Below are 27481 nucleotides of genomic sequence, written 5' to 3' on the forward strand. Positions count from 1 at the left end.
TTGTTGGATTTAGACAATTCTTCTTCATAACTCTAAAGGCATCAATAATACAAAGTTTTATGCCGTTATATTACACTGTGGAACATTTTTGGGATTATTGTCTGGGGGATGAGAAATTCCAAGTCAGGGTGATGGTACTAGGTCAGGATAGTAAAACCCTCAAAGGGTTTGGCGTTCGTATGTGTCAGTTTTTTTATGACCTTTTAAATTTTTTCCTTTTCTTGATGTTTTTTTCGCTTGTACTGGGAAATTTAAAAGGTCATTAAAAAAAAACTGACACATACCAACGCCAAACCCTTTGAGGGTTTTACTATACTGACCTAGTACCATCACCCTGACTTGGAATTTCTCACCCCCTAGATTGTTGTTGTACTCTGTTATTCGCTGTAAGAAGTAGGCTAATTTCGCCTATTTTCTCACCCTTATATGGGGATGTGAAGAGAATATCAACTACCAAATTTGGTTGAAATCGGTCGAACAGGTCCCGAGATATGTGATTTTACCATAAAGTGGGCGAAGCCCCGGCTCCTATTAAGTCTTCTTACACCATCTCGAATGTAAATTCTTATGTGTTTGATATATTTAGTTATTTATCTTGTATTGGTGCTTGGTTATGGCACTTTATAAGTTTTCTCTTAATGAAGGTTTGTTGGCATGGCAGTAGTCCGACTACGCCCATCTGTAATACCAACCGCCTTATGATGCCAAGAAACATGTTTACCTCGTTTCATTAAGATATCTCAGTTTTTGCTCAAGTTACAGATTACATAAAAACTTTGTCTTGTCTTGTTTCCATTGCAATTTTAAAATTATATTACCCTCCTCCCATGTTGCGGGTAGTTGAATAATATGGGTCCCAGACATTGTAGGCAAACGGATCCCGATAGGTTGGTATTTCGTTTGTAATTTCTGCGGCTCGAGATTGTCTCTTAGAAAAACTGCAAAATGACACGAAAATTGTGTTATATATAATATAATTTATATACATATCTGTGTTACTATCGTAAAAGTCGTTTAGTGTGGTCATACTTACATCCACATCGCACGTAACTGTTCGCACGTTGGTTCTTGTGCACTCAATGGAAAAGTTTTTGGCACGGCTATTTCACCACCGGTGTCTGTCGGACTCTCGAGGGCAGCGGCTGTAGATGAGGCCGCATTCTTTGCGGTTGTTCCAAAGTCAGCGTTAGTAGCATCCTCCTCAAACACTCCAGATGAACTAGCAGCTACTTTCGTCGGCGTGTCATAATCTAGCGATCGTACATTTAGTGACGACACTAATGGTCCATGACTGTATTTTATTGATTCAGCCTCAGCCCCGCACCATAGGTGGTTGAAATGAAAGATACTGGAGATGAGAAACAATAGCAATTGCCGCGACAGCTAGTAAATATAAAAAAGTACATTTAATAAGAATTTATATAAAATAAATTCAGCAGCTATTGGTATAAAGACTGATATTCATATTAGAACATATATTGGTATAATATTTTGGATCACTTATTCATTGGAGATACATAGATTTGATAGGTTTAAATTTGTGGAATGTATTGCGATATTCGTGGAGCACTACCCCAATTGGTGGAAAGGACCTAAAAAATATTTATAATATAGCACGAACATTTTTATTTGACTTCACAAAATATCATCGATTCATCTCCAGTAGTTTATGAGAAAATAATTTTACAATTTTATCGTGCTCCAAATTTCAACCTTCAATAGCTTTAACAAAAAAAAAAGAATTTTGACGGGGTATGCGTCCGGTCCCCTTCCTAATGAACTGCTAATTTTCAAAATCGGAGATTTTTCGAAATTTTCATGGACCACTTGAGGTGGTTTGACCCAGTTAATAAATGACAAAAATATGGCTCTTTTAGTAAAGCTTTTTAATCACGTTTATGACAATGACAGACTTGTGGGATGCCCACAATAATGCGTGATTCAAATAGAATAAAAAACAGGTACAAAAACTGATACAATGGTTTGTAGACTAAAAAGGTAAGACGTGCTTTCAGCCGCGATGATGCGCCAAGAAGAAAGAAAGATGGTGGTTTGTCAAGCTGACAGCTTATCCAGTTTTCGAGTTGCCATATCTATAATTTTTGCAGAGTTGCATTTGGGGTGGCCACATCACTTTGGGGTTGCTGCATTATTTTGGTGTTGCCACATCACTCCCCCCTATGAGTGAAAACGACAACGTTCTCGACGACTAGATTTTGCCTGGTACTCTTTATGTGAATTGTTTGATTCGGGGTTTGGTAATCCTCGGCGACGAAAACTGATTTCAACCGGTCGATGGAAATGTTTACGTCTTTTCCTCGGATTTTGACTTTGAAGAATTTGTCGCCGCGTTCGACTACGGGAAATGGTCCCTCGTATGGTGGTTGCAGAGGTGGACGAATTGAGTCGTTGCGCACGAAAACTGATGGTATTGAGTGCAGTTCTTTTCGACAAATGGTACGTTTGCTGAGTTGTTTGTAGTTGGTGACGGCTTTAGTGACTGCATGCGTATACGTGAATTTTTGACGAGGTGACCAGGTAATCGAAGAGTATTTTCATACACCATTTCTGCGGGTGTCGCTCTTGAATCGTCTCTCTATGAGGAACGAAAATCTAGAAGGATGAGTGGGAGAATTTCGACCCAGTTGTTTGTCATGTAGCATTTTATCGGTGCTTTTAATGATCTGTGCCATCGCTCGATAATCCCGTTTGACGCGGGGTGATACGCGGTGATACGTAAGTGCTTGATGCCTAAAAGTCTGGAAAGTTCTCGGAATAGTGTAGATTCAAATTGTCTACCTTTATCTGAATCTAGCGTTTCAATGTGTGTAGAAATTGAAAGCAATGGTCTCTGCCATTATGTCTTCGAGCGAGAGTGCTTCTAACCATCGGGAATAACGATTCACTATTGTCAAACAGTATTGGTAACCCTTTCAAGGTGGTAATGGTCCGACGATATCCATATTTATGTGGTCAAATCGTTGCTTTGATAACGTGAATGTTGACAACGGTGCCCTGTTGTGGCGCTGAACTTTAGCTCTTTGGCACTTTTCAGGGATTTGGCCACACGAATTTTTCTACGATCAATTGTTGTTTTAGCGGCGCCGGCGCCATGTTATGTATGGAGTCAAAAGCTGTTTTGGGAAACGAAGGAGTTAGGTATGATCGGACTTGGCTGGTGCTTACGTCACAAAAAATGTCTGTATCGGAGCCTGGAATCGTAAAAGGTTTGATTAATAGGCTGGATTTCGAGGCTAGTAAGTTTTTGAGCTCTGAGTCAGACTTTTGACTCCGCAAGTTTGCCGAAGTCGATGGTGCTTGGAGTATGTATGGCGTCAATACGTGACATTGCATCAGCTACTACGTTTTATCTTCTGGGGATGTATTGAATGTCTGTTGTGAATTGTGCAATAAATTCCGAATGACGCATTTGACGCGGAGATGAGTTTTCAAGCTTTTGCTGAAACATATACTGCAATGGCTTGCTGTCAGTGACGATGAAAAACTCTCTTCCTTCTCGCATATGTTGAAAATATTTGACCGCTTTGTATGCCGCTAATAGTTCACAATCGTAAGTGCTGTATCTTGTTTGTGTTTCGGTAAGGTGTCCGGAATAAAAATCTAGAGGTTGCCACTGGTCGTTGTCGTGTTGTTGTGGAACAGCTCCTACTGCAGCTCCAGATGCGTCCACCGTCAAACTGAGCTGCGCCCTGGGTTTTGGGTAAGCGAGTAAAGTTGCTTAGCATAAGTCGTTTTTGCATTGTTGAAGTGCCTCCTTCGCTTCAATTGTCCAATCAACTGGCGATATGTCGTTTTTCTTGTTACCTTTTATGAGATTGAATGACATCATTTGCCTTTCTGCGGCGCAAAGCAAGAATCTGCCAAAAAAGTTTACTTCGCAATTTTTATGCTCTACATAGAAGATAGGTTGACATTTTGAATTTCCCGTACTCGTTCTTCTGGGGGTGAAATTCCACTGCTGTTTATTTTGAATCCTAAAATTTAACTTGCGGCGGATCTAGTAAGAATTATTGATCCAGTCCTACGGCTGTTGTTCAGGAAAATAAAATTTACTTCTTCAGTCCTACGGCCGTTGTCCAGGAAATAATTTTAACTTCTACTTTTACAATTTGATAACTTGTTTTATTTGAGCAAATTGTTTCTCCACTTTGCACTTTAACTTTTACAATTTAATTTTACTAAGCACAATGTGCTCTTCTCAGAGTCTAAAACTTTAAAATTTGAGCCCTGCCAGATTCCCTATGATTGGCACAATTTTGGCAATTCTGCTGTTACTGCACCTGAAACTGTTGTTGTTGTTGTCGTTTAGACAACAGGTGAATCGCTGCTATCGCGCAGATATTTGAGTAGCGAAGAATTTGGCAGTTGATGAGAAAACGCTGACGCGGACTATTCCCACGCTCACTGGCTGGTGTGGAGTAGCTCTAAGAACGCTACATTGGGCAGACTAGCAGACTAATGTGTTAACTGCCCCCTTCTAAATCGAGGCCGTCCGCCGCCGCTTGCATGACCTTGGCTACCGTTTCTTTCTTGTCATTTGTGCCCTTTATGCGTTCACTTGTCCTGCGTATCCAAAATACTAATGTTGAACAAATAATGATAGTAACGGCCAGGATCACATGCAGATGGTAGTGCGGTGTGGACCATTTCATGTAGCTTTTCAATGTGTCCAAGGTTCCCCCAATTAATTTTGCGTAAATAAGGTAGGCTTAAAATTTCAAAATGGTCGGTCAAACTGTGTTGAGGGAATCCCAGGTCGGAGCGTTGCCTTTACTTTTTCATTGAAAAACGTTGTACCATTTATGCAAACTTCTCCCTCGAATGTCACTAAATAAGTGCCGGATATCGTATCCGATGATGTTTCTTTTTCCCGAACTTCGAAGGTTTGGTCGTTTATGATGATTAAGCCACTGTCAACTTCGATGATCGGATCAAGGTATTGTAGGTAGTTTTGCATGTCGCCCTATTATTGTTGAATAGTTGCCTCACACATGTAGAATCCGTTTTTATTTTACAGAAACTTGCAGATAGCGCTGTCGTGCAGTTTTTAACTGTAATTGTTGTATTGCCGCAATCCACAACAGCATCGGTTTCCAAAAGAATTTTTTTGTCGTCATGTGCCACCGGAAAAACCCAAACTAAGCTGCATACTTCTTGTATTCTAGGAAACTTAACAATAAAGTATATTGTATCATCATTTTGAAAAATTTTTAACATAGAATTATTTACAATATCGCTTATGCTTACATTAAAGTGTACTCAGTGATCAATATTTTCGAAATTTCATTTGTATCCAAAATTATAGGATTTACAACATTTAATTTACTTAAAACTACGGAATAAATTCTTCTTTTTCTTAATTGGCGCAGACACCGCTTACGCGATTATAGCCGAGTTAACAACAGCGAGCCAGTCGTTTCTTCTTTTCGCTACGTGGCGCCAATTGGATATTCCAAGCGTAGCCATGTCCTTCTCCACTTGGTCCTTCCATCGGAGTGGAGGTCTTCCTCTTCCTGTGCTTCCCCCGGCGGGTACAGCGTCGAATACTTTCAGAGCTGGAGTGTTTTCGTCCATTCGGACAACATGACCTAGCCAGCGAGCCGCTGTCCTTTAATCCGCTGAACTATGTCAATGTTGCAATATATATATATATTCGCCGTGGGCGTAAAGGACCATAAATCTTTCGCAGAACTTTTCTCTCGAAAACTCGCAACGTCGAGTCATTAGTTGTTGACATTATGAGTGACTTATAGAGTTTGGTTTTTGTTTGTCGAGAAAGGACTTTGCTTCTCAATTGCCTACTTAGTCCGAAGTAGCACCTGTTAGCAAGAATTATCCTGCATTGGATTTATAGGCCGACATTGTTGGTGGTGTTTACGCTGGTTCCAAGATAGATGAAATTATCTACGACTTCAAAGTTAACGTCAACAGTGACGTGAGTGCCAAGTCGCGAGTGCAACGACGGTTTGTTTGATAACAGGAGATATTTTGTCTTTCCCTCGTTCACTGCCAGACCCATTTTCTGTGCTTCCTTGCCCAGTCTGGAGAAAGCAGAACTAACGGCGCAGGTGTTGAGGCCGATGATATCAATATCATCGCCGCATTTTTTCATAGAATTTTCGAGCATTACCCCAGTCGGCCAGCTTATCAAGCTCTTCGTACTCATGCATTTCGGCCTCTTTCTTTTTCTGTCTGCAAATGCGTCTCGCTTCCCTCTTCGACTCTCGGTATGGAATAAATTATATTATTCAAATCTGTTATAACTGCCCTATTTCTGGCCATTAGTAATTCGAAAAGATTACCAGTGTCAATGTCGGCTTTTTTTATATTAGAAATAATTTTGTTAACAGTCTCAGTTAATTTGTCGATCTGCTGTTGTATCTGAGTGTTTATGAAAAATTGATGGTCATTAGATTCTATAAGTTCTTGCATTTTAAATTTTAGTCCGTTAAAATCGTCCGAAATCTGGAGTTCCGGCTACATACATATGTATTTTAGCGCAGTGCCAATCATGTTTATGCTTCGCGGTTGTCTATGGTGAATTTTCACCGTGTCAAACATTCGATAAATTGGGTTAATGTCCGCCTGAAGAACTTTAGTCATATGTGATTGGGGACAAACGTGAAATATATTTTCTGCTTCCCGCAAGTCGCTGTAGTAATTCGTCAAATTCGTTCGATGCCTGAGTACGCAAAAGTGGTAAAATAACTCTATAAAGGTGAAAAAAAAAATGTATTACTTAAAGTTACTCTTATGAACCTTCCTATTATTTATTAAAACTGTTGATCCTTGATCCGTTTGTACCGTTTTTTCTGTAAAAACTTTTGCAAATTTATAGCCAATTCTTATTCATAAAGTTTATCTCCTGACTTGAAAACCTCGTAAGTTTACCTCTATTGCCCCTTGAAAATTGTGGGCGCATTTTTTCAGTCTGAAAAGAAGTCTATAAAATTCGTACTTCCCATTATTTACAGAGAACACAGTCTTTTCCCTGTCCTTTTCTCCGCCAACGTAATTTGGTGGAAACCTGACTTTAAGTCGAGTGTTATAAAAATGCCGATTTCCCACATGTTTGTTAAAATAGCCGAAGTATCTATTTTGACGTTCAGTTTCCTCAAAGCAACTACCATTCTCATCTTCTTCCTCCCGTTCTGCTTATCCTTTTTTGTCGACAATCCATATAGGATTATTATACGGAGATCGAGAAGAACGAATTATTCCATCTCGAAGTAAATCTTTAATTTCCTGATTTATAAATTCTAAAGTGGCTATCGGGTAAGGGTATGACTTTGAATAAATCGGTTCGTTTTCACCTGTCCTAATGGTGGCTACCATCATCAGTGTTAAGCGGCAAAGCCTCATCTGAATTTGAACTTTTGAATGTTTTCCAATATTAAAAAAATATTTTCTGTATTCCCTGGTTCTTTGAGAAAATTCCCATTTCCATCTATTTTATTACATTCATAATATAAATTTTTTTCTTCACCACCTTCATAGTGAAGAATTTCTTCTTGTACGTCTATTTTTGCCTCAAAGTCTTTCAAGAAGTCAAAACCAATAATCCCATCATCGTCAAAAAAATGTATTTCCTTCAAAAAGTCACATTGAGACGCATTATCATTTACTTCTAGAGATTCGTCATACCGAAAAGTCGGGTCAATGGTCACTGCTTCATATTTTTCCACTTCTAAAAAGTCATACTCAATGCACCCATCATTGTCAAAAGAATTTATATCTTCCAAAAAGTCACATTGTGACTAATTTTCATTAAAATTTTCACCTGAATATTGGGCTGTCACTATTACCCTCAAAGTCTTTTCGTTCATTCTGATGTCTCTTTCACCCTGACTGTGTCAATGAATTTATTTATTCTTTAGCGCTATTAAAAGCTTGTTAAACACACAAATACTTTTGGCCGTAGAACTTTAAAAACTTTACTTACACTTTTGTTAATTTAGCGCTATGCGCAATTTGAAAAAAAAAATTTGTCTTCAATAAATTTTATTTATAACTTTATTTATTATACTTCCTCTTTCTTTTTTATTATATCGATAATTTCTTAATGGTTAGTTAAACACACAAATAATTTAGTCCTATGGTCACCTTAAAAATTTTGCTTACACTTGAAAATTTCACTAATTTAGCGCTATACGCTATTTTTTTATTAACTTCAATAAATTTATAATTTTATTTATTATTTTCCTGTTTTATTTTTGCTTTTAGCTCGATCACTGAGTATTTACATGAAAATATTATAAATCATTCTGGCAAAGTTGTAGTCCTCAGTATTCTTTATTCTGGTTCTAACTGCATTGGGCGCCAATTATTGATTCAGTCCTACGGCTGTTGTCCAGGAAATAATTTTAACTTCCACTTTTACAATTTGATAACTTTTTTTATTTAAGCAAATTTGTTCTCCACTTTACACTTTAACTTTTACAATTTAATTTTACTAAGCACAATGTGCTCTTCTTAAAGTCTAAAACTTAAACATTTGAGCCCTGCCTGATTCCCTATACTTGGCACAATTTCGTCAATTCTGCTGTTACTGCACCTGATACTGTTGTTGTTGTTGTCGTTTAGACAATAGGTGAATCGCTGCTACAGCGCTGATATTTAAGTAGCGAAGAATTTGCCAGTTGATGAGAAAATGTTGACGCGGACTATTCCCAGGCTTACTGGCTGGTGTGGACTAGCTCTAAGAACGCTACAGTGGGCAGACTAGCAGAGTAATGTGTTAACTTATACATTTCGAACGGTTGATAACAAGGCCGTACTCGCGTAGCTGTTTAAATACTTATTGTGGATGATATCGAAGTTGATTCATATCCTTCGATAATATCAAAATATCATCCAGGTATAGCCAGGCGAAGTCGTAATCACGGAAGATGTGATCCATGAATCTTTGGAACGTTTGACTGGCTTTCCTTAAACCAAAGCACATAAACGGAAATTCAAGCATGCCGAATGGCGTTGTAATTGCTGTCTTTGGTATGTCGTTCGACTCCACAGGAATCTGGTGGTAGGCCCGACGCAGATCAAGTGTGGGAAAAATTTTGCTACCGTGCAGGGAATGAGTGAAATCGTGCAGGTGTGGCAAGGGTACCTGTCAGGCTCGGTGACGACGTTTAGTTGCCTGAAATCCCCACATGGCCTCCACTCGCCGTTTATCTTCTTTGTCATGTGAGGCGATGAGGAAGTTTGTTGCGGATTTTTTTGTCTCGAACAATTAAGCGGTAGATATTTTGTCTTGCCCTCGTTCACTGCCAGACCCATTTTCTGTGCTTCCTTGCCCAGTCTGGAGAAAGCAGAACAAACGGCGCAGGTGTTGAGGCCGATGATGTCAATATCATCGGCAAACGACAGCAGCAGTGTTCCCTCCATAATTTTAGTATGCTCTGGGCATCAGTGACTAGATCACCTTTGGGGGTTCTACAAGAGTATGCTCCGGTCTTGAAACCTTCTGTAAGCCGCCGCATTTTTTCATAGAATTTTCGAGCATTACCCCAGTCGGCCAGCTTATCAAGCTGCAAATGCGTCTCGCTTCCCTCTTCGACTCTCGGTATGGAATAAATTATATTATTCAAATCTGTTATAACTGCCATATTTCTGGCCATTAGTAATTCGAAAATATTACCAGTGTCAATGTCGGCTTTTTTTATATTAGAAATAATTTTGTTAACAGTCTCAGTTAATTTGTCGATCTGCTGTTGTATCTGAGTGTTTATGAAAAATTGATGGTCATTAGATTCTATAAGTTCTTGCATTTTAAATTTTAGTCCGTTAAAATCGTCCGAAATCTGGAGTTCCGGCTACATACATATGTATTTTAGCGCAGTGCCAATCATGTTTATGCTTCGCGGTTGTCTATGGTGAATTTTCACCGTGTCAAACATTCGATAAATTGGGTTAATGTCCGCCTGAAGAACTTTAGTTTTTTATTGTTGAGCCTGTCGTCGACCGCCATTGACGACAGACTAGTTAGTTTAACTTTTTTTGCGTAGGAGCTACGACATTTTTTGGCATCGTTTCCATATTTGTGGTGGTATCAACACCAGCCATTTAAATTGTTGTTTTGCATACCGGAACGTGACGGAGGACGTTTTCTGCTGCGACTTTTCTGCGTTTAAAGTTTCGACCACGTGTACGTGTAGGGTGTCGCTAACCTCACATATTTTGTCCGCGAGCAGGGCAACTTTGTTGAGCGGTTCGTTGCTGATGGAAATTATTAATCGCATGTTGGAAGGTAACCGACTCATCCAATTGGATTATCGTTAATCTCGCTGCTAAACTTCGCATTTCGCGCAAGAGCTGTGATGGACGCATATCACCAAGCTCTTGTTCTTGTAGTAGCTTTTTTACGAGTTTTTGTTCCGAGTCCGCGAATTGCGTTATTATGCGATTTTCTAGCGTGGTATACAAATCACTGTTCGGTGGATTGAGAATTATGTCGCTTATTTGGGCTAGCACGTTACTTTCGATTGCGGCCACGACAGTGTGGTACTTCGTTTTGTCGTTATGCCTGCCGCAGTGAATTGCGACTCCACCTATGCCAGCCACAGTTCTGGCTTTGCGTGCCAGAATGGTGGGATCCGAATGGAAACTTTCGCCACTTCCACGTTGAGAGTTTGGACATCTTCTGCTCTTTGGCCCCGATGCTGCAAATTTTGTGTTACCTGGTTTACCGCTTCTTCTTCCGTCATTTTACCTTTTGTCGGGGTCACCAATATGTGGGATGCCCACAATAATGCGTGATTTATTTGAATAAAAAACTGAACAATGGTTTGTAGACTAAAAAGGTAAGACGTGCTTGCAGCCGTGATGATGCGCCAAGAAGAAAGAAAGATGGTGGTTCGTCAAGCTGACAGCTTATCCAGTTTTCGAGTTGCCATATCTATAATTTTTGCAGAGTTGCATTTGAGGTTGCCACATCACTTTAGGGTTGCCCCAAAGTAGTTGCCACAGACTAATTAGTCTAATGTCACATGCTCTCAAGATATTTCTAAAAGTCATTCACATCGAAATATATACATAGGAAATGTGAAGATTCAATGGGCAAGACGCAATTTGGCTTCAGAGAAAGTTTTGGAACACGCCAGGCATTGTTCTGTATACAAGTTTTGGTTCAAAACTGTAAAGATGTCCACCATTAAACAAGATAAGCTTATGGAAATTCTTCATTCTATGGGAATAGATGCAAAGAGATTCGTTGCATAAGAAATCTATATTGGCAACAAACTGCCCATGTAAGCATCAATGGAGATATAACCGAAGAAATATATATTTCACTAGGTGTAAGACAATGATGCATTCTGTCACCCTTGTTATTTAACAGATATTCGGAAGTAATATTTCAAGAATCGCTAACCAGTATTGATCAAGGTGTGAAAGTGAATGTTATTTTCATCAATAATATGTATAATAATAGACACTACACTTATAGTCGATAGCTTGATGGGAATACAAGAACTTATAAACCGAGTTAACTTACGTAGTGATGAATATGGCCTACGCATTAACATAAACAAGACGAAGTACATGATTATTAATAGGAAAAACATATACAATGGCACACAATTCATGATTAATAATATGCTCATCGAAAGAGTTAAAAATTCCAAGTACCTTGGTTGTCAGATCAATGAAAATTGGGATTGTTCTGAAGAAATAAAATGTCGGATCGATTTTGCGCGAACAACTTTTCTCAAATCCAAAAACCTATTATGTAGCCATGACCTCAACATCACAACCAAAAAACGTTTTTTAAAATGCTATGTTTGGTCAGTGCTTCTCTATGCGATGAAAACGTGGTCTCTAAACATCACAGATATGAACAAGCTAGAGTCCTTCGAGCTATGGAAGAATCTTAAAATCCCATGGATAGATAGAGTTACGAATAGTGAAGTATTAAAAAGAGTGAATTACAATAGGGAGTTATTAAAGACTATAAAACAAAGAAACGCAGCCTACATATTAGGTTGTCAAAAAAGTCGTGTGGTATTTTTATTGAATTTTCAATTGTTCATAAAATTTCAATTGTTCATAAAATTGGTTACAATAATGCGATTCAAGTCCAATATGCACCGTTTTGTTCGATGACGCGTTCCCAACGAGATGCCAACTTCATAATGCCCCTTTCATAAAAGCTCGCTTCCCTATTGGCAAAAAACTCGGAGAGCCAATTTTCACAGGACTCTTTTGTGGCCAACTTCAGACTACCAAGCGCGTTCGCCATGGACAGAAACACGTGGTAATCACTTGGTGCGAGATCCGGACTATACGGTGGATGCAAAAGAACCTCCCATCCGAGCTCCCGGAACTTCTGGCGCGTCACTAAAGATGTGTGTGACCTGGCGTTGTCCTGATGGAAGACAATTCGGCCTCTGTTGATCAAAGATGGCCTCTTCTGCATGAGTGCTGCCTTCAAGCGGTCCAGTTGTTGGCAGTACAGGTCCGAATTGAGCGTTTGGCCATAGGGGAGCAGCGCATAAAGGATTATTCCCTGCCAATCCCACCAAACACACAGATGAACCTTCCTGGCCGTCAATCCAGGCTTGGCCACCGTCTGGGCCGCTTCACCGCTTTTCGACCACGACCATTTGCGCCTTACGTTATCGTAAGTAATCCACTTTTCATCTGTAACTGTATCGGGTCCATAAACTGCACAAATTTTATTGGCGGCTTGAGATGCATTTTTGCCTTTATCGTAGTAGTACTGTAAAATATGCCGTATTTTCTCTTTATTTTACTCCATGTTTGCGACGCTATAACTCACAGTCGTTCTTAAAAGAAATTAATCAATCAAACACGTGTTAGCGCGTGAAATGAGCTTTCCAAAGGTATAGCATGACCCGATGCGACGAATAAAACTAGAACTACGCGCTTTCAGCGCCATCTAGCGAAAATACCGAAAGACTTTTTTGACAACCCATTATTATGACGCACTCCAAGTATAAGCTTCTACAAATAACACTGGTAAACACTGTTTTTGTCACATGAGCTTTGTTATGATTTTTATTTATGTTGGTGTATCCTCATTAAAAATGTATAACAGTTTTCTTTCTATCACATCCAGTTTTCTTGTGACAGCTACATATTCATTTCTGACCTCATATACGTTTCTTTGTTTACATAACTGCATTTAGTCGACTGTGTAACTATTGTGTTTGCTAAATTACATTTTATTTACATTAGTTAGTGCCGAACTGCCTGTGCCGAACTGCTTGTGCCAATGCCTCCAAATCGATCAAAAAGTGAGAATTCTAGTCCGAAAGATGGAGATTGATTTTTATATCTAAAAGAGAAATTCCCTAAACTCAGCGAGGCGAAAATCAAAGATGGAATATTTGTAGGCCCAAGAATACGGCAATTGATGAAGGATAAGAGCTTTGAAGAAAAACTGAATGATCAGGAAAAACTCGTCTGGAAATGTTTTGTCAATGTTTGTTCAAAATTTTCTAGACAACCATAAAGCGGAAAATTACAAAGATTTAATAAATGAACTTATGACATCATTTAGAGCTTTGGGGTGTAATATGTCCTTGAAAATATATATCGTCACCTGAAATGCAAAATAACGTATCATCAAACAATTCAGAATTGAGTTTTTTACTAATTGCGATTCACCATATCATATTACATATGAGTCCCAAATTTTAAGCTTCTGCTATCAAAAATACCCAAGCTATATTAAAAATTCAAAAAAACGTATCATCAAGTGCTTGATTTCGTTAAACAAAATAACGTATCATCACTCATGTATGTAAATATAACAGTGTTTTTTTTATCGAAGTTAGCCTTTATTTATTGTATATGTTTATTTCTAGTGATTAAGTTCAATGTGCTTTGGTTAGGTTAGGCTATATGGTTGATCGAACGTGGACTACTATATGCATACATATATGTAGTCCTCTGTGAGGCCATAGAAAAGAAGAACCCCTGTGTTCGAACTTATAAATTAACAAAACGCTTCCCGCCAGTTCGGTGGGATGCCTGAAGGTATGCGCCCCCAAGTGATTAAGTCTTGACCTCGCTAACGCTAGACAGCCAAGAAGGAAGTGTTTAGTTGTTTCCACCTAATCTTCCTCAATACAGCTTCTGCAGAAGGCGTCTGGTTGGACAATGGCGTGTTAAAAGCCTCTAAAGTACGGAAAGGCTCCCTTACTGAGGGCAAAGAGATCACTAGATATTATGCGAACGGAACATCTTGGGACAAAAGACTTTCGGCAGCGTGTGTTAAAGTTGTGGCCCAGCAGTAATAGAATAGGATACGGGAGCACAGATCCGCTTGCATTCTACCGATAGCGGTTCTAGGGTGCCTCTCCTTGCTAGCTCATGTTTTCTGCGATTCCGCTGTGGTCTGGCACTCATATCATTCTTATCACAAAGACACTCGCTGCTATTGATAGCGAGGTTATGTTTTCGATCAACTCTGAATTCTCTCATTGTTAATGAGTTCAAGGCTGGAATCACCGCTCTGCTATCTGAGTCGATGGTCACTCCTCTGAAGGAGGCTGCACTCCGGAGTAGTAAATCTACTGCTACTTTAATGGCTCTAATCTCGGCCTGGAAGACACTGCAATACTTAGGAAGTTGGAGAAACTGGAGTTGATAGAGAGCTCCTGACAGTAGACCCCTCCACCTTTGACCCATCCGTGAAGAAGCTCACTGTCCCTTTTCTCCAACGGCTTCTTTCCACCCATAACTCTCTCAATATATGGGTAGAGAAGGAGCCGCCAGAGTTCGGTTTAGCGACTCCATGATCCAAGTGATCAGACCCGTGCTTTTTTAGGAATTCGGCAGCCTGTTCGTTTGCAAAGTTGAACAATAATTAAGGAGAAATGGCAGCATCTGCAGAACCTAGAAGCTTTAATTCCAGCAGAATGTTATTACTTGTATGAAATGTACCTTTTGAATAATTATTTATTTAATAAATAATAATTATCTTCATTTTTTAGCTTGAAATATTTAAATTTTTTCTAGTACTTATGTACATATTAATAATAAAAATAACATGAAATATGAAAAACTTGCAACTGTTTTTATTTAAAATTAAAAAAAAAGTATTAATATTCAAATTTTTAATTTTTATACAAATTTAGATTGATCATACGTTATTTTGTTTCAGAAATTAAAATTCAAAATAACGTAAGACACCTACTATAAAATTTGCTTAATTTTTTTTTTTTTTTTTTAATATACTTATAGTTTCATGTTAATTCAGATTTGAAAATTTTGTTTCAATATCTCAAGTGGTTTTTTTTTATACGGTTTTTTGCTTCTCCTGTATACCTACGAAAAGTGATGTTACGTTATTTTGCATTTCAGGTGACGATATGCTGGACTCTCATCTGGATTTCTTTCCGGCAAATTTGGGAGCTGTGAGTGACGAACAAGGTGAGAGGTTCCATCAAGGCATTTCCTTAATGGAGAAGCGTTATCAAGGGAAATGGAGTCCAGGAATGTTAGCAGACTATTGTTTGAGACTTAAAAGAGACCTACCGGAAGCCAAATGTTTTAGAAAACCATAAGTATCTCATAGATATTAGGAAATAATTCTGTAAGTGTGGCTGAATTTTGTACTTTTTACGAAAATATATGTTTTGATGTCACAAGAAAACATGATGTGTACATTTTTTTTCATTGATATATTATTATTTGGTGGCCCTAGTATATTCAAAATTTGATATAAATTTTCATGTGACAAAAAAAAATTACAAATTTGTTGACCAGTGTAATTATCCAAGGAAAAATTGAAGGAAAACGGGGTATTGATCGTAAACAACTTTCGTGGCTTCGAAACATTCGACAATGGACAGGAATCCAGAACGTTGGCAACCTTATTGATGTGGCGAGAGATAGAGAGAAATATGCTGAGATTATTAAAAACCTGTGATTTTTTAAATATATCTACAATAGATATACTAGAAAACCCGGTGAACTCCGTTTCGCCACCAAATTGCTTCGTTTTATGTAACATTTCGTTTGGTGATTAAAAGATAAAAAAAAAAAATTTTTTTGTTTTATATTTGAAAAGGAAAAATTATGTCTCATTTCACAACAGTAATGAATTCATTTCGATTACGAAAATTAAGTGTTATTTAGTTGAACTTCTCTAAATAAATGAAAGTGAATCCAAAGTAAATACTGAATCGAAGCGTTATACGTGTCCGCAAATTATCCGTTTCATTGAAGTGCTCTTTAACCCCGCAGCCGTTGTCCTGCGTGAAACTAAGTGTTTTGACAAAATTTTTTGGTTTTTGTTCCGATGTGCAGAAAAGATGGTTTTCCAACTCGTGAGCACGCCTCGTATATCTAACCGTGTGAAAAACATAGCATTTCCAAATTTATGCCACACACTATGCGACTATCCTTGTGTCCTGTTGATTGTCATCTCGAATGCAATTTTCACTCGAAACGGAATACGTTTGAATTGAAATGGCAAATCGTTAGAACTCAAAGGAATTCGTAGAATCAAGCATTCTGCCCCCTTGTATGATAACGACAGATCCAACTTTGAGACGCAAATGATGCGGTGGCATACCAAGCCTCTCCAAAGAATTTAGAAATTCCACTGGATAATTCACGGCGTCGTCTTCATTGTCAAGACGATCGATCGATTTGTATGAGCGCAAGTCTCCCGGAATTTGACTTCATCTTCTAGATTAAGTGAACAACATCGGTATTTTTGGCAACTAACATTGCGCGTGCATTTAAGGAATCATAGTTACAATAATTTGGCAAATGTCCGAGCATTCGGGATGAGTTCATCTTTCGTGAATTGATAAACGACAGATGAAATTGATATCGAAACACCGGAATTGATCCAAGACGATCGATCGATTTGTATGAGCGCAAGTCTCCCGGAATTTGATTTCATCTTCTAGATTAAGTGAACAACATCCGTATTTTTGGCAGCTAACATTGCGCGTGCATTTAAGGAATCATAATTACAATAATTTGGCAAATGTCCGAACATTCGGGATGAGTTCATCTTTCGTGAATTGATAAACGACAGATGGAATTGATATCGAAACACCGGAATTGATCCATTTCCAATTTTTAGACGCGGATTTGAAGGCTGATTTGTCTAAATGTTTATAGCGAAAAGTGTGCGTACTTCATTTTCATTCCAGTGATTAACATGTTCCAGCAATTGTAATTGCTGGCTTACTTCTCCAAAATTTGCACACACCGTACCATTCACAGTACGCAATGACTCAAATAAAGTTGAACCGCGTACATTAATCAATAGCAACCGAAGGTAGAAACAATCGTCGTTCATCGGGTGGATTGTGTAAATTTGTCCTAATGCATTAATTGATAACACACCTGGACGTCAATCTACTGGTTGGAATTGCTTTCTGCGCAACTATTTCTTTGACGAGGCATTCCAAGTATAATATCAAGGTATTTCCGAATAGAGGAAGGGTCACGCAAACGGATCACTGACGAAAGTTGAGAAAAAACTCGTCAATGTTAATTTTGTTGCTGGCTTGCTACAAAGCGCTTTATTGAAATTCACGTATCGACCGTATCGTTCAAGACCAATAACCGCCATGTTGCTTCCTTTGGTGACGTAATTATAAACGTATTTTATCAATTACACCAAACTGCAATACTCAACATTGATATGAGTTTTGAATGTGAATTACATAATAATGGCGAATATGATACGATCCATGTGTTGTCAACTTCAATATTCATTCTTCTAAATTGAATGCTGAATGTTCTCCCATTGTCGTCTGGTGAGCGACGCCTATACAGTGGATATCAATCATTTAAGTTTGAGTTTCCGAAAGAACATACAACCCGAAGTGGGATTGTGGTGTCCGCAAGGTCCATGAACCATATTGGTTTTCACCATTTGGTATAATACTGTATCTTTCTCTGCAGCAGGAATTTCCGCAGAAATGAGTTCATCAGTTTGATCTGGTGTAACCACCATCCACCATGCAAAGAAGAATGAGTGCGTGCGGCTAACTTTTTTTTGCTACTCAACAGAATACATCCAGCATCTAACAGCACCATATATATGTACCATATGTTGCTTCAAGATAAAGTCCATTAAACATCGCTGCTGTTGTTTGAAAAGTCGTGCTGCGACATCGTGACGATCGCTTGCTGATTGACCGCGTTCCATAATTCCACATGTATGTCATTGCATTCGTGGAGTAGTCGTTCATTTGTCTTGGGCTGCCATACGTTGATGGCAAAAGGAACGCCGACCGATATTTGCGCGACCTATGAGTTGAATTAAATTTTGACAAAAAGAGATAAAATATATCATAAGTCCTTACCCTGGTTCTAAGCTACCTTCCCACCAATTTTCAGTTAAATCGATTCAGCCGTTCTTGAGTTATAAATGGTGTAACTAACACAACTTTCTTATATATATGTATATAGCCGGAATAAAAAAAGCATGCGACCGAAATTGAATGATTCAAATATTTTACAAATAAAAATATTGAAAAACAAAACAAACAAAAATTGAAAAAAATTTGTATGGAAAAATGTTACTTTTTGGTAATTTTCCAATTTCCCTTAACATATAGGAGGATGAAAAATAGATGTTGTCCGATTCTCCACCCTAGCCGATATGCACGCTAAGATTCACGAAAATCGGTCGAGCGGTTTCAGAGGAGTTCAATAACGTACACCGTGACACGAGAATTTTATATGCATATTAGATTAACATGTAAACATTACATTTTTATATAAATAAAAAGCTTATTAATATTGAACATATTATTAAATGTTATACGATCACCAATATTCAAATACGAATTGACAAATAAAGAAGAAGAAGTGCCTCCCTAGTTGTAGAAGTTTTAACAAGCAATTGGCGTCTGCAGAAGATGTTGGGAATACGACGTGGAGGAAACATCCCAGCACTTCCTTCTTGATTGTCTACGATTGCGAGATTAACACTTAAACACATGAAAGCTCACACTTTCACATATTCCACTGAACTGTTGAGGATAGACATTAAACGCCTTCGCAAATTTTTATCTGCCACAAGGCGTTTTGCTGACTAACAAGTTCGAATTACAAGAATTCGATTTTTATGGCTTTACAAGGGACTGCATTTAGTAGTCCAGCTACGATCTCTGGATTAGCCATAAAACCTAACTTTTCGTTCTTATCTACTCTGGCCGGCACTATACGCATAATCGACTACTTTTTGTCACTATTTGACAAAAGACGAAAATGTTTACATACTCATATCCTTTCGTATAGCAAATGCTAAAGCAATTAACGGTCCTCTAGTAAAGGGTGCCAGTTTATGTGTTCATCCGTGCAAGCTGTAACTTGAGTAAAAATTCAGGTATCTGATGAAACTTGGTACACACGTTTCTTGGCAAAAAAAAGACGGATGTCGTAAATAGGCATAATCGGACCACTGCCACGCCCACAAATCACACCCATAAATCGAAAACGTATAAAAGGTCATATCTAAGCACTAAATTAAAATAGAAAACTGTACACAGAGGGATAGCAGTAGCAAGGGGCACTTCTTCTTCTTCGTAATTGGCGTAGACACCGCTTACGCGATTATAGCCGAGTTAACAACAGCGCGCCAGTCGTTTTTTCTTTTCGCTACGTGGCGCCAATTGGATATTCCAAGCGAAGCCAGGTCCTTCTCCACTTGCTCCTTCCAACGGAGTGGAGGTCTTTTTCTTCCTCTGCTTCCCCCGGCGGGTACTGCGTCGAATACTTTTAGAGCTGTTGCTGTCGGTTGCTGTCATCGTCCAAGCCTCTGCACCATATAGCAGGACGGGAATTATGAGCGACTTATTGAGTTTGGCTTTTGTTCGTCGAGAGAGGACTTTACTTTTCAATTGCTTATTCAGAGCAATACTGCGTCGGATTTCCAGGCTGACATTGTCGGTGTTGTTAATATTGGTTCCTAAATACACGAAATTATCTACAACTTCAAAGCTATGACTGTAAACAGTGACGTGAGAGCCAAGTCGCGAGTGCGACGACTGTTTCTTTGATGACAGGAGATATTTCGCCTTGCCCTCGTTCACTGCCAGACCCATTTGCTTTGCTTCCTTGTCCAGCCTGGAGAAAGCAGAACTAACGGCGCGGGTGTTGAGGCCGATGATATCAATATCATCGGCATACGCCAGCAGCTGTACACTCTTATAGAAGATGGAACCTTCTCTATTTAGTACTGCAGCTCGAACTATTTTCTCCAGAAGCAAGTTGAAGAAGTCGCACGATAGGGAGTCGCCTTGTCTGAAACCTCGTTTGGTATCGAACGGCTCGGAGAGGTCTTCCCGATCCTGACGGAGATTTCGGTGTTGTTCAACGTTAGCTTACGCAGCCATTTTAGTTTTGCGTGGGTACCAAATTCAGATATCGCGGTTTTAAAGCAGCACCTTTCCGTACTGTCAAAAGCGACGAAGAGGTGGGTGTGTCGATTCTCCTTTCACAAGTATTTTCAAAGATTTGGCGCATATCTGGTCGGTTGTTGAATTTCCAGGTCAATCAGTTTGTTGACGGTGGGGCTTTGTCTTTCACATAATACGCTCGATAGAACCTTATATGCGTGACTTATCTCACGGTATTTGGCTGCAGATTGCGGGGTCTCCCTTTCTGTGCATTGGGCAGAGCACACTTAAATTCAAATCGTTGGGCATGCTTTCGTCCGCCCACATTTTAAAAGGAGCAAATGCATGCTTTAACAGTTCTATCGCCGCCGTTTTTGAATATCTTGGCTGGCATTCCATCGGCTCCCCACCGCTTTGTTGTTCTTCAGGCGGGTAATTGCTATTCGAACTTCTTTATAGTCGGACAATGGAACGTCTGCTCCATAAACGTCATCGATTGGAATCGGATTGCCTTCTCCTGGTGTCATACTTTCACTGCATTCATTCAGCAGGCTGGAGAAATCTTTCCTCCATATTTTTAGTATGCTCTGGGCATCAGTCACTAGATCACCTCTGGGGGAACTATTATACTTCTCTTAGTTTACACAAAAATGGATCAAAAAAGCATTTCGTGTCTTGATAAAGCCATTGCTTTTTGGGGCACAAATGCTGTTGAATTTGGGCTCTGCACCAGGGAAATCAATCATTGAAAGGAGGTTTGCTAGGTTGGAAAGAGGCGAAATGAGCACCGAGGACAATGAAGGCAGAGGGCGCCCCTAAAGAGGCGAAAACTCTGTGCAGAAAGTACAGGTGCTACATGCAAGTTCACAATCCTACAAAAACTGCGTGAGTTTCACACATTATGAACCAGTCCTCAAACATCAGTCTTTGGATGGACATGGTATAATATTCATCGACTGATTACTGAGCCAATTATGATCTGGCTGTGTGTTAAAGGATGCAGTTCTATATTTACCCAGTATTAAGCAATATGTGTTATTTTTGAGGAAGGTTAATTTTAAAGTTGTACACATATACTTCATCGATACCGTTTAGATATTGCACTGCTCTGTGCAATGCCTCGAAAATATGTATATCTAAAATTGTAATAGACCTTGTTATCAACACTGCAGTTATTTTGCATTATTTTTATACTCTCGCAACAATGTTGCTAAGGAGAGTATTGTAGTTTTGTTCACATAACGGTTGTTTGTAAGTCCTAAAACTAAAAGAGTCAGATATAGGGTTATATATACCAAAGTGATCAGGGTGACGAGTAGAGTCGAAATCTGGATGTCTGTCTGTCCGTCCGTCCGTCTGTCCGTCCGTCCGTCTGCCCGTCCGTCCGTCCGTGCAAGCTGTAACTTGAGTAAAAATTGAGATATCATGATGAAACTTGGTACACGTATTCCTTGGTTTCATAAGAAGGTTAAGTTCGAAGATGGACAAAATCGGCCCACTGCCACGCCCACAAAATGGCGGAAACCGAAAACCTATAAAGTGTCATAACTAAGCCATAAATAAAGATATTAAAGTGAAATGTGGCACAAAGGATCGCATTAGGGAGGGGCATATTTGGACGTAATTTTTTTGGAAAAGTGGGCGTGGTCCCGCCCCCTACTAAGTTTTTTGTACATATCACGGAAACTACTATAGCTATATCAACCAAACTCTACAGAGTCGATTTCTTTCTTTTCGAATTCTATCTGATGCCTTCTCTGTATAATATATGTATACATTAGGAACCAATGATGATAGCGGAATAAAACTTTACAAAAATACGGTATTTGAAAAATATATAAATGACGTATAATGAAATCTCGATTATCACTTTATCATGCGAGAGTATAAAATGTTCGGTGACACCCGAACTTAGCCCTTCACTTACTTGTTTATGTTATATTTCGCGTTTGGTTTGTTGTATTTGTAATCTAACAAAGTACCCGTAATGCCTTGACGAAGAAAATAATGCCATTTTGTTTTGATATTAAAAATAGCGGACTGTTTCGTTAAAAAAACTGCCTTGTTTAGGAGCAATAAAGCATTATAATCCATATACTATGTACTTATTTCTTTCTTTCTTTTGAAGTAATAAAATTTTCAAATGGTTCTTACATGTGCATTTTGAACACATGATTCTGATTGGAAATATAATTTTGGTATTTATGAATTGTATTGAATTTTCACATAAAGTAATAAAAGGTATCCTTTGTCTTTCCTTTGGTTCTAAGCTTACCTTCTCTTTTACATATGTATAACATAACTGACAATTAAATATGTCTAACAAACATAATGGATTGTCAAAAGTCTTATGCGGTATTTTTATTGAAATTGAAATGAATTTTTAATGACTCATGCCCAGCTCTTGACCGATGCTACGCCCAGCTACTATGCCGGTCTCTTTCGACTAATTCAGCGATTTTATAGCAATTTTCGACGACAGGCCTTCCGGAGCGTGGCGCATCTACACCATAACCATCGTTGTGCGGTGGAAATGGAAACTGTATCGGGACCATAAACTGCACAAATTTTATTGGCGGCTTGAGATGCATTTTTGCCTTTATCGTAGTAGTACTGTAAAATATGCCGTATTTTCTCTTTATTTTACTCCATGTTTGCGACGCTATCAATCAAATACGTGTTAGCGCGAGTGAGCTTTCCAAAAAGGTATAGCATGATCCGATGCGACGAATAAAACTAGAATTACGCGCTTTCAGCGCCAACTAGCGAAAATACCGCAAGACTTTTTTGACAACCCATTATTAACATAAACAGATGACCTCTGAGTTTCATTAAGGTACATACCTGACATACCATTCAAAATATACAAGTATAAAGAGCAAAGCTAACCGGATGTTTGAAAATTTGGATATTAGTGATATGGGGGCTTTATCCATTTTGGTTACATAGATGCTAGGTTAGGCAGAAAACACTCTCTCTAAATTTAGTTAAATACTACTGTGATCAATTTGAAAGGTGAATTTTGTCCATTTCATTTTCTGCCGCTGCAATACACTTATGCGAACGAATTTTTCAGTCATCACTTGGAAAAATCCTCGGTCGTGATGACCATCACGCCTTCTTCGATTCACTTTTTATGCCCTTAATTGAGTCGGGATGGATGGAGTCATGTGTAGAAGTTCACGGAAGTGAGGTATGATATTGATATCATCGGCCTCAACACCCGCGCCGTTAGTTCTGCTTTCTCCAGGCTGGACAAGGAAGCAAAGCAAATGGGTCTGGCAGTGAACGAGGGCAAAACGAAATATCTCCTGTCATCAAACAAACAGTCGTCGCACTCGCGACTTGGCTCTCATGTCACTGTTGACAGTCATAACTTTGAAGTTGTAGATAATTTCGTCTACTTAAGAACCAGAATTAACACCACCAACAATGTCAGCGTGGAAATCCAACGCAGGATTGCTCTTGCCAACAGGTGTTACTTCGGACTGAGTAGGCAATTGAAAAGTAAAGTCCTCTCTCGACGAACTTTATAAGTCGCTCATCGACATTACGAGTTTTCGTGATAAAAATTCTGCGAAAGATTTATGGTCCTTTGCGCAGTGGCCACGGCGAATATCGCATTCGATGGAACGATGAGCTGTAGGGTAGAAGGGGGAGTATTCGCCAGTGGGGCACATATGCCACCACCAATTATCTTCAAAATTAAATAAGCTACTCATAATCGAAAAACGATATTTTGTGCATTTATCGATGGTGGTAGTTTCATTATACATGTGCTCGAGGACGGACGAGGTTTTATGTTTTACGTTGGTTGTAAGTATTTTTTGTAATAACTTTTTCAGTTTTTGTGATTTAAAAAAGATATTTCACAGATGTGTGCTATTGACATTAGTGACAAAATCTTGCCAGTGCTTGTTTTAGATAATTTATTAAAAGTCCCAAAACTGTTTAAATTAGTTCAAGAGGTTCCTTCTGGGGCTCATTCCCCAGGCTGTTGATGGGGTGGTTTCGCCGGCGATTCTGCCCCATGAGTATGATTCGCCACTGCCAAAGGTACCCCATGGGGTGAAATCACCACTGGCCAATGACCTTCAAGCCATAGATTCGCCATTAGCGTAATTAGGGATTTGCCTTTAATGTCTAATCTTGAAGTTCTTCTAGTACCATGAACTCAGGACAAATTTCTAAAATATTTATTTATACCTGTAGGTACAAAGATCTTTTAGCCTATACAATGGCACGGAAGTTTGTATTTAATGGGCCACAATAAATGATATTGACATGCCTTTATCATGTGTGGATAATGAAAAAGCTGGAATTGTCTGGATTCAAGCATTTATGAAACGAAATCAAGACTTGAGTTTGTGAAAACCGGAAAATACAAGTCTTTATCGACTGACTGAAGGAGAAACCAATAATCCTTTTCCTAGACAATCACGTCTCCCACTGCAGTCTAACAGCAATCATATTTTGCAGAGAAAATGGTATTCATATGATTACTTTTCCGCCACATTCGTCACACAAGCTCTAACCATTGGATGTATCTGTATTTCGTCCGTTTAAAAAGTACTTAGCGACTTCGTTCAATGATTTCCTTGTATCCAACCCTGGTAGAATAATTACAATTTACGACATATCGTCGCTATCTAATATCCCATTTCGGAAGGCATTTGCTGCCGAAAACATTTGCAAGGGATTTGAAATGGCAGGCATCAGCCCATTTAATAGACAAATATTTCCTGAAACAGACTTCATAAACGAACCAAATGAAGAACATCCAACCGCTGACAATGATAATAAACCTATACTTCAACAAGATGCGATTTCAAACGAACCTGATGTCCTGTTTGAGCCTCCAGTCACACCCCCACCTCTTCCTAAAACTCCGGAGCAAGTTCGTCCACTCCCTAGAATCCAACAATCTAAATCTAACAAAAGAAAGGGAAAATCCACAATCTTGACATCTACTCCATCAAAAGAAGAAAAGGAACGAACACAGCAGCAAAAGAAAAAACAAGCAAAGAAGCCATTGGTACGAAAAAGAGTTCCGAAAATAATTAATAAAAAACGTAAAACCTACGTCGACTCATTATCTGACTTAGCATATGCCTTAAGCTTCGCTGAATCCGACAGATCTGTTGGTTCGTTTGTAGAACCAGAGAGCCTTGGTGAGACCAAATTCGTACTTGTTCGATTTGGTGGGCAGGTAGATAAGTTCTATGCTGGCAAGATATTGTCTGAATGTCCGAATTCGGTAACTGTTGATTTTTTAAGAAAAAAGCCTGATTCATGGACATTTTATGAACCATATGTTAACGACATATCCTATATTCCAAAAGATGACATTGCCCTGAAGTTGCCGGACCCAAGCCATCCCGCAGGAACGTCCCGATCAGCTGCAACATACATATTTGTAACAATGTAATATAAAACTCATCACTATATCGCATTTATTTTTTATGAATTAGTTCTTACCGGTATACAATATATGTAAATATTAACATATGTAGGTATTTCGAATTGTCATTTGTACCCTTAATGAATAACTCAGGTACCTGCCTTTAGTTGTTTTTACAATGAACTGCTTGTTGATCTCTACCAATATAATAATACACTTTTTTTGTTACTTTTACATGAATTAATAAAATTTAAGTTCATTTTTTGTTAAACATTGTTTAATAAATAAAAAAAAATAGTTGTGCCACAAACTTAAAATTGCATTTTCCCTTTGACGATTGCGCCCCATCCCACTGGCGAATTTACCCCAAGGATGGGGCAGTTTCACCCTTTTGGGCATCTTGGGAAATCCGTAAAATTTGTATATAAATATGCGAGATAATCAGAATAAAACGGGTAAAATTTAAAGCCAACAAATGTATGCTCTTAAACAAAAAGAGTTTTGAAAAACAATTAACAGTTTTTTTATGAGAGCACCCCAAAAAAAATGAGGCGATTCTCCCCCTCTACCCTACGAGATATACGACGACATTGACGTAGTTCAGCGAATTAAAAGACAGCGGCTACGCTGGCTAGGTCAAGTTTTCCGGATGGATGAAAACACTCCAGCTCTTAAAGTATTCGACGCAGTACCCGCCGGGGGAAGCAGAGGAAGAGGAAGACCTCCACTCCGTTGGAAGGACCAAGTGGAGAAGGACCTGGCTTCGCTTGGAATATCCAATTGGCGCCACGTAGCGAAAAGAAGAAACGACTGGCGCGCTGTTGTTAACTCGGCTATAACCGCGTAAGCGGTGTCTACGCCAATTAAGAAGAAGAAGAATTGAGTCAAAACGGTGTCCTCGGAGTGGTTATGTGACTTTGCTGAATAGCTAGAAGTTACACGAAGGTAAATTGGCGAATGCGGTGGTTGCTGCACGATATTAGTTCAAAATGTGGTGAAATGATCACGAATAACCAATGCAGTAAGAGATGGTGCATTATCGCACTTCTTTGTTCGATAAATTCAGACATAGTAAAGTTCGAAGAATTCACTTTTAGGGACTCACAAACGCGACGTATATCTCAAATACTAATGAATATGTTGACTAGAAATTTAGCATTGATGTCACTAACAGTATTACTTCACATATATATTAGCTGATATATGAGGTATGCAGTTAGCCAGAAGTTCGAAAATCTTTCTATTATATTTACCGGACTACAGAAATACAATTATAAGGAAAGGATTCTCTCTGAATTTTAATAGTATATCTTACGGTTTGACAGACATTTTCGATAAAAAGTTCGCAATAGGAACTGGGGTCCATATATTCGGTATCTGCTGGCTTCAATAGTTTTAGTCGGATTTGGACAATTTTTGGTTGTAAGATGGCTTCCCATAAAGGCACTAATCAACAGTTGTATCCTTATTTATTAATTGCTGCTTGATTTGTATACTGAAAAGTGAAAGATGGATCAAATTGAATTTAAAATTGTTTTATATGGGAAGTAGGCGTGGCTGTAGTTCGATTTCACATATTTTCGGACCGTAATTTTGTAATGTCAGTACATGCCTACCAAATATCGTTCAAATTGATCGAACAAGTCCGGCAGCCATATTGTGCCATTCTGGATGTAAAAATAATTGTCTCTGACTCATTTAGTTTGTTGAACTTTCAGTC

At 38.8% G+C, this 27481-nt stretch overlaps 1 protein-coding gene across 9 annotated transcripts in view; it reads right to left on the reverse strand.

The window, feature by feature from the left end:
• The window catches only part of LOC120779502, a 288110-nt gene that overhangs the window by 129767 nt on the left and 130862 nt on the right, over positions 1 to 27481 (reverse strand). For all 9 annotated transcript variants that reach the window (XM_040111805.1, XM_040111803.1, XM_040111804.1 and 6 more), the window contains 2 exons: positions 1034 to 1383; positions 819 to 938 (listed from right to left, as the gene is read on the reverse strand). In XM_040111805.1, coding sequence (XP_039967739.1) covers positions 819 to 938; positions 1034 to 1383 — 470 coding nt within the window. The remainder of the gene's footprint in view (positions 1 to 818; positions 939 to 1033; positions 1384 to 27481) is intronic.

The sequence above is a fragment of the Bactrocera tryoni genome, unplaced genomic scaffold, assembly GCF_016617805.1.
Source record: "Bactrocera tryoni isolate S06 unplaced genomic scaffold, CSIRO_BtryS06_freeze2 scaffold_11, whole genome shotgun sequence".
Lineage (NCBI taxonomy): Eukaryota > Metazoa > Arthropoda > Insecta > Diptera > Tephritidae > Bactrocera > Bactrocera tryoni.